The sequence below is a fragment of the Grammomys surdaster genome, unplaced genomic scaffold (genome assembly GCF_004785775.1).
Source record: "Grammomys surdaster isolate TR1022 unplaced genomic scaffold, NIH_TR_1.0 125125, whole genome shotgun sequence".
Taxonomy (NCBI): Eukaryota; Metazoa; Chordata; class Mammalia; order Rodentia; family Muridae; genus Grammomys; species Grammomys surdaster.
This window is the reverse complement of record NW_021620026.1, coordinates 326611-340259: the sequence shown is the minus strand read 5'-3', so window position 1 is coordinate 340259 and position 13649 is coordinate 326611. Positions and strand designations below refer to the sequence as shown.

Sequence of the window (13649 nt, the reverse complement as noted above, 5' to 3'; positions counted from 1 at the left end):
GTGTGTGTGTGTGTGTGTGTGTGTGTGTGTGTGTGTGTGTGTGTGTGAGAGTGTGTTTCACATATCAATGAAATTCTGGAATTGGTGCCTAGTGGACAATGTCATCTTTGGCCATTGCTCACCCTACCTATTGAGAGTGGGTTATATAACAATGGTGACTTTGGCCATTTTGAATTACCACTCATTGAGAGTGTGCTATCCTTTACAGTAAATTTTGCCTATCTTCATCACTGAAAATGTTAGCTCATTATTATTGTCGATAGCCTCCAATTATAGTCCCTGTTTACTCCCACTCTGTAATATACCCTCTCCTAGTAAGGACAATTCTTCTCTTTTGTATTTCTTCTTGTTAAATACTTCAAGATAATGTCACCTGGTTCATATTATAACAATGAAATTGTTTTGCCCTTAACTCATATATATATTTGAGTTTTTGCATATATGATATTCCAGATTTTGGAAATCTAGAAATGAATAACAAATAATCTACTTTGAAAGAGTATAGTCTTTTGTAAGAGAAACAGAAAGCACTAAAGAAAAAGAACTGAAGAGATTGAATATAAAAATGATTGTTCTAGCCTAAAACAATTGGTCCTTGGGTAATGTCATACTCCTGCCAAGCAGCCCATTTCTTTGTCCTTGGCCCATGTCAGATTCTTGCCAAGCAGCCCCAAAGGTTCTCCGCCTCTCCCCCTTTTTTATTTCATTAACAAGACTGAGCTTGACTTAAGTCATTCTGACAAGAATGCCTTCCTTACCCATCATGGAATATGCATTATCAAAAGCAGTGCACCTCTGTCTTAGGTTGTAATGCTCTGTACAGAAGCTTACCCATCCTTGGCTTGCCAGCCTGTTAATTTAATAACTCTGTCTAGGGGTCAATTTTCAAGTTCAAGTCATGTACTTTGGCTGCCAACATGTTGATGTTGTTAAAGACAAGCTTTAAAGAAGTAATTTCAGACAAGAATCTAAATCTTAGGCTAGAACAAAGAAGTAATTTCAGGCAGGAATCTAAATTTTAGGCTAGAACAAAGAAGTAGGCTTCATACATGAAAATGACTTTGGGCTAGGACAGGAAAGTTGGCTCAGATATTTTGGTCATCCTGATAAGCCCTCAAAAACAGTGACCATGGAAGCATTCACAGTATTTTGTTTATTGCCTTGCTTGTCTTTGGCCATTTGTGTTTATTGTCTTGCTTGTTCCTTCACTATTTGCATCTATTATATGGCTAGTCTCTCAACCTAGAAATGACCTTAATACTTGCATATAATTAAAATGGTAAAAAATCAAAAAGGACGGGGGATGGGATAGGGGTATTCAAGAGAGTGGAAATGGGGAAAAAGGATGACATCTGAAATGCAAATAAATAAAATATCCAATAATAAAAGGAAAAAGAAACACAAAGAAAACAAAAATAAAAATAAGTCTTGACTGTGTGAAGAAGAAAAGGCTGGAAAGAAGAAACATGACTTCATCTTTTCTTTCATATGCCCAGTGATGGTCTTAAAAAATGATAAAAACTAATTGTTAGGTTAACTCCCTGCATAACTGTGTTAAGCAAACCTCCTTGCCATCCAATAAGCAAAGAAAATTCTGCTTTCTGTGCTTAATATTTGAAATAACTTTCTAGTTCATTAAATCTGCCAAAAGAATCCATCTGTTGAAATTAAGACTAGCAGAAGTCTTGAAAGGTCAGTGACATGGAGGAACAGGAGCTTAAGATTCTGGATGTTGGATTTCCCTTTCCTCATCTGAAAGCTGCTCACATGGGGATGTTCAACTTGAGAATAGTGACCAAGCTGAATAACTGGAGTAATAGCATGGATGCTTGTGTTTTATACTTTGTAGTATTAATTTTTTGTAAATTTGTTGTATATATTGTCTGTGATGTTTAAAATTATCTCTTGCCACAGATAGTGTTCAAATACTTAGCAATGGAAATATTAAAATTTACATTCACGTAACATAATTTCCTATTGTTTGAATGATAACAGCCAGATGTAAGCATATTGTCTGTTGTCTGCACTCAAATATTCGGCACTGGCTTCATTTTCTTTTTCAACTAAAACTTTGTGATTCTGATGCTTAAATGTTAATGTCTCTAAAGTTTCCTTTTTTTATTATTAATGCTGACATGCCTTGATTTTCTAGATACTGCATCTGATTTCCTAAGTCAAAAGGGAGTACCTCAGAAGCTTAACTAGGGAAGCACAATATGAGCTGTTTATTCAATGAACCTTTACATAAAGTTTCAGTAATGCTTTCTCATATTTCCTCACCATTTGTTATTACCTATTATATTCATTATATATTCTAACATAAAGCTACTCAAACATGATTATGGATTAAAAACCTCCTTCACTCAATAAAAGTATTTTAATATATTCTACATGCTAGCATAATAGCCCCCAGAGTATTGATTTCTTCTCATGTTAATTTTTAAGTCTTTAAATCCTCTGGAGACAAGTTATTCAGTGTACAAAAGGATTATAGCTCTTGCAATCTTAAAAACTACAAAACAAAAACTAATATCTCTTCATATTGGCTGGAAGTATTTTATAGAAAAAAGTTTATAATTTTGTTGCTTTCTTTTCCAACTTAATTCCAACCTAAACAAAATATATTTTATAAATAACCAAATAGTTTATGTCCCAATTTTTAAAAGAATTGAAGAACATTGCTTCTTCAGTAAGAAATTATGCAAAGTGAAGGTCGATAAGGCTTTTTGTTATGCTAAGACCTTTGCACTAAACATCCTGAGTATATGTATCTGGTACCATGGCAGTTTTGGATAAGAAGTCAAGACAGGAATATGCCCTAAAGCTATCTACAATACACTGGATATGAAACATTCAGAAAATGCCTCTATTCTGGGACTTACACAAAACAGTTTTGAAAATATGATTATCACAGAAAACACTAAGGTTTGGAAAACCATGGCTTTATTGTTTTCTGGTAAGTATTTCATCAAGGCAAGAAGAAAATTACTGTTGTAAAGATTGAAATAGCATGGCATAAGACTTGAATTGATTTTTATATCATGTGTATAATAATTTTTGAAGTTATACTATAGAAATCAATTGTGCTATGAGACCTGATATTTTATTTTTTATGAATCATGTTTTCAACAGACACTCTTCACAGAGTGTTTGGTAAATAAAACTGTTACTAAATGAGTGTTTTTTCACCTGATAATTATAGTTCAAGTGCTTCTGTTAATACACATTGGTTGTAAATACTAAAAATATGACAGGAAAAAAGAGTTTATTCTGAACTTGAGAAGTTTTCTTTTTATATTTATCAAGTAGTTATATTAATTTAATACAAGTTTAAATTTTCACACATTTTCATTTCCTAAAAGTATTTCTTATCTCATCAATGAATTTCTTAATCATCCCTTGTTACAGAGGACCATGTGATGATTGTTATTTTACTATCAACTAGCAAATACTTTGTTATGGGATTAAGAAGCATAATAATACTGTAGTTTGTAATACCTCTTTATTGTTTAAATTTAAATTCAAGCTAAACACTAGACATAAATAAAATTATCTCATATTTCTTTAAGAAAGTAAAAGTGAAAATGTGCAAAAGATTATAGATATTAACATTGTACATCAACCATTATCCTTTTTGTCTGGTAATGCATGGGCTAATTCTGATCTTTCTTCTGCCTGAATTTTTTTTCTTGTTCCCTTAAGCCTCCATCTGCTATTGACTATACTAGCATGTGGTTTTGTAAGCAGCACAGACATAGAGAGATCATAATAAAAGGGTGAGTGCTACATTCGTGATATATAGTCATTGATAGCTGTAAATTATTCATGTTTGCTCTTGTACTGTAATGCTGTATAGGACATTTTTTTATTGCTAAAATGTTTCATTAGTTTAATAGTTGTCTTTTCCTTGGCTGTTAGTAGACAAAAAGGACTTATCTCTATTAACAGTATGACAGGATTGTAACTGCTGAGTCAAAATATTTATTGCTCTTTAGCTGTGATAGACATTGAATTTCCCCCAAAGTAGTTTTACTCAGTAAGACCTAAAGAGAAAAAAAGAGAGAAGGGATAGAGAGGGGGGTGGGTTACTTTGCAACCTTGACAAATTTTGCTGTTTTCAGTGTATTGACTATTCCTCATCCTCATATTCATATCTACAGATAGATATACTAATTGGCCTAAGAAACATTGAACACTCTTTTGTGATGTATTTTAAAATGATTTATTGAGGATTTCATATAATGAGTTTGATCATATTCACTTTCCAGTTCTTCATGCTCCACCTTACTTCCTTTTCCATTTACCTTTGTGTCTTTTGTATATCAAGGCATATTTGTGCTGCATGTGTGCCCTTCCACAGGAGTGTGGTGTATTTCTGAGCATTACCATACTCGATAATGAATCTCTGCCTTTGAGCTTTAAGCTGGTGACTTCAAAGTTCAGAGTGTCTCACTCATGTGTACACTATGTTTATATATACAGGATAAAGATATTCAGACACATTTTGAAAAATCAACAAATGAAGACTCAGAAAAAAAGGATTCCAAAGTTAAAAAGTAATAAAGTGAGGTTAAGAGAATAACTTACTTATCTACTAACCATTTAAAGTTCATAGCGCTGTAATTTTTCACACTAGAAATGGTATTTAAGATACATATAAAATGTTCTAATATGAGTTATTATATGATCTAAAACTTTTAGAAGCATTTGAGGTAATTTTTCAGGTGATAAACATGAGTAAAGTAAGTTTTTTTTTTAAAAAAACAAGATATTAAAAAAAACTCAGAAAGTTACCATAACTTTTAATTTTTGGACCTTAAAAGAGAAAGAAAACTTAGGAGGACTGTGACTAACACAGAAGTCAGAGGCACACTTTGAAAGGGGGATAGCAGACAAAGCAAAGACAGTAACAAAACTATTGGATATATCCAACATTCTATCTTATATTATTCAGCCTTTCTCTGTGTTACTGCAAATATTAGAAAAAATGTGCAACATAACAAACATTGAAATAATACAAACATTGAACATACACTCTATAACTACTAGAAGGTATATCAGAGAAAAATGAGCAAATGGGGGTAAGTGAGGTACTTACAGTTTTAATTTGTCCCCCAAATCAATATTAACAGGAAAATTGTAAAAGCATTAATATTATAAAAATATAAAGATATCACAAAAGACTAAGCAAACTCAAGTTCAGGATAGGCCAGAAGGCAAAAGTAAAAATGGCTGTAAGGATACAAAGCTCAGCATTTTGGAAGCTTCATGAACTTTCTAAGATCCTACTGTATCTCAGCTAAAACAGTTAAGTTCACCAAGTGTCTCTTTTAAGAGTTTGCTGATAAAATCTGACACTAAAAATAGAAAGAATATAATAAATTCAGCCTTTTTGTTAAACAATGAAGAATAGGTCACCAGATTGAAATAATATAATAGAAAATATATATATTGGGACGGTTTCAAGTTTAATACAGAAAATACAAATTTAAATTTTATTATAATTTTGTATATATTTGATTTTACATTTAAGTGACTGTCTGTTGAACATATTATCCATTTGTAAAACTTAAGTTTATGGACTTTCAATAAACTGAATAAGAACAAAAACAACCTCTGCCTCTTGCATTTACTTAGTGAGATATCAGGCTACTATTAGAGAATAGTGCTTGTTGAGGGTTATTCAGGTGTGAATACTGGTGTGCTTATTATAAAGAGTTTCACTTATCTTGATCAGGTTTTTTTTCCTTCCTTTCTAATTTTTTCCCTATCTCAGGCAATCAAATCTCAGCTATGAGGAACCACACAGCAGTGACAGTATTCATTCTTCTTGGATTAACAGATGATCTACAACTACAAATGGTTGTTTTTGTCCTTCTCTTTCTCACATACATGCTGAGTGTTACTGGGAACCTGACCATCATCACACTCACACTGCTGGATTCTCATCTCAAGACACCTATGTATTTCTTTCTACGAAACTTCTCATTTTTAGAAATTTCATTCACAACTGTCTGTATCCCTAAATTCCTTGTTAGTATGGCCACAGGGGATAAAACCATTTCATATAATGAATGTGCAGCTCAACTATTTTTCACTATTCTCTTGGGGGCAACTGAATTTTTTCTTCTGGCTGCTATGTCCTATGATCGCTATGTGGCTATCTGCAAACCCCTACACTACATGACCATCATGAGCAGCAGAATTTGCAACTTGTTAGTCTTTGTTTCCTGGTTGTCTGGTTTTTTGATCATTTTTCCTCCCCTCCTTATGGGTCTCCAGCTTGATTTCTGTGCAGCCAACACTGTAGATCATTTCTTCTGTGATGTTTCCCCTATACTTCAGCTCTCCTGCACAGACACGCACATAATAGAATTAATGATGCTTTTCTCTGCTATTTTGACACTCTTGGTTACACTGATGTTAGTGAGCCTTTCGTACACAAACATCATCAGGACTATTCTGAGAATCCCATCTTCTCAACAGAGAAGGAAAGCTTTTTCTACATGTTCTTCACACATGGTTGTAGTGTCCATTTCTTATGGCAGCTGCATCTTCATGTATGTGAAGCCATCTGCAAAAGAAAGAGTTGCTTTAAATAAAGGGATAGCTCTACTCAGCACTTCAGTTGCACCAATGTTGAATCCCTTCATTTATACACTTAGAAACAAACAGGTAAAAGATGCTTTTAAGAATATGACAAAAAAGATGGAGCTTTTATCAATGAAGTAACCACTTAATGGCATTCCTGATTGATTTTTAATGCCAACAGGAAGAGTGTAGTGTATCAACAAACTCTTCAATGCATGTATTTAAAACTTAAAATTTACTTGTCTGAAGTGCTTCTGTGTCCCTAGTAATATCCAAATTCTGACTCTTACCCTATTTGGAATAGGGTATTCCAGTTTACCATACTGAGTTGGCATTATTATACAAAAATTAAAGCCACATTGGACTCAAAATATTAAATTTATTTTTCTGATTGTACATGGGTGACAGACTGTGCTAAATGTGTAAGGTCTTATTTATGTGGCTTTGATTACATAAACAATAAAGTATTCTTTAAATTATTAAAAATAGATATTTATATGCCTTTTTATATCTATGTCTCTCAAAATTCTATTAAAAACAAAGTGACTTCAGAATGTCCATGATCTTTTCCATTGTTCTGGGACTTAGAGATTCAATTTCTTCTGTGTGTGTGTGTGTGTGTGTGTGTGTGTGTGTGTGTGTGTGTGTGTGTGTGTTTGTGTGTGTGTGTGTGTATGAGATTATGACATATTGTTTCAGAATATAAAATAAAATTTTCTTAAGCAGTGATCACAATACTTATTCTCATGATTTTCCAGGCTTTTCTAAATCTTTGAATTTTATCATTACAGCTTGTAAAATGGATATTGGCATGTTCATTTCTGAATAAAAACAAAAAGATTATGGATAATCTTTTCATGACTAAAATGGAAAACAAATGTGTATACAAAAAAATAATTGATTGAATATTGGTCTTTTTAATTCCTATGAGCCTCTTACTTACTTTTAGCAAAATTGTGTAGTGATTCCTCTCTGGACTTGGAACACTTAGGAAATAACCAATTGCAAGATCTTTTGGGGGCATTAAATTTAGAGATTTAAAGATTATTATTATTAAAGGGTTTATCCGAGTTAATTCTTCTCTATTTAAGTAGTCAAATGTATTTTTAAATGTTATAATGACTGATTATGTGAAAAGCAGAATGTGTTGGCCTGCTTCCTTTCAGTTGTATCATGTTTCAGTGTGACCCAAAGAATGAATTTCCCCTAAGAAGCTAATGTACTCGTATTGATGAGATTTGGTGGGTATAGTATCTGACATTACTTTGAGACACAATTTCTTAGAGATAAACATTCTAAAGTAAATGGATGAAAACCCAGCAGGCCTAATTACTGCACATAGAACTACAGGAATACTGAGAGCAGGAGAAATGATCTTCCCCTATAAGAATACATCAATTGGTTATCTAATGTCAAATAGTGAGCTATAAAAAACACTTATACAAATAACATGATACAGACTGGGCAGATTATATTTAGAAATATATATTTATATGTATATACATATATGCAAATGGCAAAAATTAATGAAAACAGATGCCGTGGATGCAGAAGGAAGTTCAAAGGAGTATATGGGAAGGATTAGAGGAAAGAAGACAGGGTTATGATATAATGTATATCATAATCTCAAAATATACAAAAATGAGTATTTGCTCTATAAATATTTATTTGTGACTATGAATAGGCTTACACAGAGATTAGCTGGGGACCCTAAAATAAATTTTGTATTAGTAAAATTTTTTGACAATAAGCTATTTCAAAAATTTTGTCACAATATATCTCAAAGTAAGCATAATTTTCCATGTCCAAACAACTGGATATGAATCTTACAAACTAAAGAGATAAAGTTTAAATATATACATCTACAGAAATATTACTAGGGTATTAAGCATATTCAAGTTAGCTTTTAATGCATGATGTCTCCATCAAACTGCTATACTTTATGAAGATTTTGTTTGGCCATGCATGATAACATGTTAAATGGGTACCATATATTTTTTGCTGTTGAGCTTGCTTTGAATTACAATTTAATTTATCATGCATGAAGATTTCTACTTTAAAAATTATAACCATCCTAAAAAAATGGATTACTTGTTTGGTTGATTTCTAATTTCTTGAGTTCTTTATATACTTTGGGTGTTAGCCCTTTGTTAGATGTAGGGTTTGTGAAAATATTTATCCTGTAGGCTATGGATTTGATTTATTAGCAGTGTCCTTTGTCTTACAGATGCTTTTAAATTTCATAAGGTCCCATTTATTAAATGTTGATGGATTCCATTGATAAATCTGACTGTTTCTGTGCCAATACCATGCAGCTTTTATTACTCTTACACTGTAGTACAGCTTGAAATCAGGATGGTGATGCTTCTAGGAGTTCTTTTATTGTTTGGAATTGTTTTAGCTATCCTGGATTTTATGTTTTTCCATATGAAATTGAGAATTGCTCTTTCAAGGTCTGTGAATAATTGTGTTAGAATTTTGATGGCTATTGAACTGAATCTGTAGATTGCTTTTGGTAAGATGGCCATTTTTACTATGTTAGTACTCCTGATCAATGAGCATGAGAGATTTTCCCATCTTCTGATATTTTCTTCAATTTTCGTCTTCAGAGACTTGAAGTTCTCGTCATACAGGCAGGTCTTTCACTTATTTGGTTACAGTTACACTAAGATAGTTAATGTTATTTGTGCCTATTGTGAAGGATGTTGTCTTCTTGATTTCTTTCTTAGACCATTTATCATTAGTATAAAGGAGGGCTACTGGTTCGAGTTAATTTTGTATCCACTTACTTCACTGAAGGTGTTTATCAGCTATAGTAGTTCTCTGGTAGAATTTTTGTGGCCATTTATGTATACTAGCATATCACCTGCAAATAGCGTTATTTTGACTTATTTTCCAATTTGTATCCTCTTGATCTCCTTTAGTTGTCTTTTTGCTCTTGCTAGGACCTCGAGGACTATATCAAATAGATACATAGAGAGTGGACAGTCTTTTCTTGTCCCTGGTTTTAGTGGAATGCTTTCAGTTTCTCTCCATTCAATTTGATGTTGGCTTTTGGCTTGCTGCATATTGCCTTTATTGTGTTTAGGTATACACCTTGTATTCCTGATTTCTACAAAACTTTAAAAATGAAATGGTGTTGGATTTGTCAAAGGCTTTTACAGAATCTAATGAGGTGATCATGTGGCTTTTTTCCACTCTATTTATATGGTGGATTACACTGATGGATTTTCACATATTAAACCATTCCTGCATCCCTGTGATGAAAGCTACTTGATCTTGGTGAATGTATTCTTACATTTGGTTTGTGGGCATTTTTTCACCAATGTGCATAAGAGAAATTGGTCTAAAATTCTGTTTCTTTGTTGAGTCTTTGTGTGGTTTAAGTATCAGGGTAACTATGACCTCATAGAATAAGTTTGTAATGTTTCTTCTGTTTCTATTTTGTAGAATAGTTTGAAGAATATTGGTATTAGCTCTTCTTTGAAGGTCTGATATAATTCTGTACTAAAACAATCTGACCATGGGCTTGTTTGTTTGTTTGTTTGTTTGGGGGATTTTTAATGTCTTCTTCTATTTCCTTAGGGGTTTAACTTTGATACTTGGTATCTGTGTAGAAAATCATCTAGTTTGTTTATATTTTCCAGTTTTGTTGAGTATAGGCTTTTGAAGTAAGATTAATGATTCTGTGGATTTCCTCATTTTCTGTTATTACATTTCCCTTTTCATTTTTGATTTTGTTGATTTGGATACTGTCTCTTAGCCTTTTAGTTAGTTTGGCTAAGGGTTTATATATCTTGATTTTCTCAAAGAACAAGCACTTGAGTTTATTAATTCTTTGTATTGTTCTCTGAAATTCTAATTTATTGATTTCAGCCCTGAAATTATTTCTCGCCATCTACTACATCTCTTAGGTGTGTTTGCTTCCTTTTTGTTCTAGAGCTTTCAATGTGTGCTTTTAAGTTGCTAGTATGAGATCTCTCCAATTTCTTTATGAAAGCACTTAATGTTATGTACTTTTTTGTAACAATATTTTTATTGTGTCCCTTAAGTTTGGGTATATTGTGTGTTCATTTTCATTGAATTCTAGAAATACTTTAAGTGTTTGCTTTATTTTTTTCCTCTGATCCAGTAACCATTGACAAAAGTTGTTCAGTTCCCTTGAATTTGTAGCTTTCTGTTGTTTCTGTTGTTGTTGAAGTCTGGCTTTAATCTATTGTGGTCTTATAAGATACATGGAGTTATTTCAATATTCTTCTATCTGTTGGATGCTTACTTTGTGACCAACTACATGGTAAGTTTCAGAGTAGGTTCTGTGTGGTCATGAGAATGTATATTCTTTTGTTTTCATGTGAAATGTTCAATGTAGGTATCTGTTAGGTCCATTTGATTCACAACCTCTTTTAGTTTCCTTATTTCTCTATTTGGTTTCTGTCTCAATGACGTGTCCATTGGTGAGAGTGAGATGTTGAAGTCTCCTGCTATTAATATGTGCGGTTAGATGTGTGATGTAAATTTTAGTAATGTTTATTTTATAAGTGTGGGTGCTCTTGTGTTTGGGGCATATATGTTCAGAATTGAGACATCATCTTTTTGCTTTGATGAGCATAAACTGCACTTCCCCATCTCTTTTGATTGATTATGGCTAAAAGACTATTTTATTAAATATTATAATGGCTACTCCAGCTTGTTTCTTATATCTGTTTGCTTAGAAAATCTTTTACCAGATCTTTACTCTGAGGTAATATCTATGTTGCTAAGCTGTGTTTCTTGTATGCAGCAGAGTTATGGTTCTTTTTCTACAACCATTCTGTTAGCTTGTGCCTTTTTATTGAGGAATTGAGTCCACTGATGTTGAGAAATATTAATGACCAGCTGTAAAAAGAATTATAAATTCTAGCTAGCCCAAAGAAAAGACACACAAACCAGATATTTTATTTACAAGTTGTAAGCATTGATTGTACAAGTTTTAGAGCTATTCTAACTTATATCTCAGCCATATGCATCTCATAACTTGCTGTTTCTCCTGGCCATGTGCTCATGATCCATCTTCTTTTCATGGCAGCTCCTTGATCTCCTTTCTCTTCTCATCTCTACCTGTAACCTCTAGTCGTGTAATAGAAAACCTGCCCACCTCTGTTTACTGTCCAATCACAGGTTTTAGCCTTTTATTGATCAATTAGCTTAGAGAGCAAGGTTATAAGGTCACTTGGTGTACATAAGTATTTCCAAGGGTTGAGGTGGGGAGAACTAGATCTTGGGAGCTAGTATTTAGCATTTGAATTCATAGCAGCACTAGATCAACCACAACAACTCGTGATTGTTAATTCCTGTTATTCCCATATTAGTGGATCGTGTGTGTGTGTGTGTGTGTGTGTGCACGCACACACACACGCTCTCTCGTATGTATGCTCACTGGTGCTCATGTACACACATGCATGCTTTCATTCCTTTGGTTTGCTGGTGTAGAGTTATATATTTCCTATGTTTTCTGGAGTGTAGCTTGTCTCCCTGTATTGAAGCTTTCCTGCTAGTATCTTCTTTGGGGAGAAATTTGTGGACACATATTGTTTAAATTTGGTTTTTAGTACTATAATATCTTGTTTTCTCCATCTATGGGTGATTGAAAGTTTTGCTGGGTATAGTAATCTGGACTGAAATCTGTGGTCTCTTAGAATCGGCAAGACATCTACCGGGGCCCTTTTAGCTTTTAGAGTCTCTCTTGAGAAGTCTGGTGTAATTCTGATAGGTCTGCCTTTAGATGTCATTTTGTCTTTTTTCCTTGCAGCCTTTAACATTCTTTCTTTGTTCTGAACATTGAGTGTTTTGATTATTAAGTAATGGGAGGATTTTCTCTTCTGCTTCAGTCTATTTGATGTTCTGTAAGGTTGTTGTATGTTTATAAGCATCTCTTTCTTTAGGTTGGGCAAATTTTCTTCTATGATTTTGTTGAAAATATTTTGAGGGCCTTGTAGTTGATAATCTTCTTCTATTCCTATTATTCTTGTTTGGTCTTTTCATAGTGTCTCAGATTTCCTGATGTTTTTCATCAAGAGCTTTTTAGTTTTAGCATTTCTTTGACTGATGTGTCAATTTCTTCTATTGTATCTTCTATGTCTGAGATTCTGTTTTCCATCTCTTGTAGTCTGTTGGTTATGCTTGTGTCCAAAGTTCCTGTTCTCGTCCCTTGGTTTTCCATTACCAGGATTCCCTCAGTTTATGGGATTTTTTTTAATTGCTTCTATTTCCATTTTCAGGTATTGAACAGTTTTATTCATTTCCTTCACGTATTTGGTTGTATTTTCCTGTATTTCTTTAAGGGATTTATTCATTTCCTCTTTAAAGGCCTCTATTATCTTTATAAGATTGGATTTAAGGACATCTTTTTGTTCTTTGGCTGTGTTAAGGTATGAGGAGTTTGGGGTAGTGGGATGGCTGGGTTCTGGTGGTGCCATACTGCCCTGGGTCTTCTTGATTGTATTCTCAGGCTATCTTTTAGCATAAGATTGTCTATAGTGTTGGTTGGACTGCCTGATGCCAGCAGGACTCCTTCTGGATGAAGGCAGAGTTGTTGGTCTGACAATGCATCTCAAGGAACAACATGCTGCTCACCTCTGTTGGTTGTGCCTCAGGATGGGAATTGATGGGGGAGGTGTCATCCCTGAATGTTGCTAGGGGTCTGCAGGCCTTCTCTGGACAGCAGGAGAAACATTGAGCCAGAAAATGGTGGTTGGGCGACAGCACTAAGCTCACCTCTCATCTGTTTGTTTTCTTATGAATAATGGAAAGGTTGTGGATACAGATGGGAGGAAAGCAGAGGGATAAATACTGTAATAAAGTTATACTAAGTAAGAAAAAGAAGTTTCACATACAGAACCTTATTAGTTAAAATTTTTAAATATTGACCTTTACATATCTCTCATTTTTTTCCAAATAGCACATTTCACTTTATTAAACATTGACGCACAAATGGATGTGCCCTGAATAGAGGGTTGAAGAACACCACAGGAGCAGAAAGGGACACTTAGAGAGACAGAACCACACAACAGAGACCAACT

At 33.6% G+C, this 13649-nt stretch overlaps 1 protein-coding gene across 1 annotated transcript; it reads left to right on the top strand.

The window, feature by feature from the left end:
• The first annotated feature begins 5784 nt into the window (after positions 1–5784).
• On the top strand, positions 5785–6732 carry LOC114637012 (olfactory receptor 6C74). The gene has a single exon (XM_028785142.1). The coding sequence runs from the start codon at positions 5794–5796 to the stop codon at positions 6730–6732; it is 939 nt and encodes a 312-aa protein (XP_028640975.1). The 5' UTR covers positions 5785–5793.
• The last annotated feature ends 6917 nt before the right edge of the window (positions 6733–13649 follow it).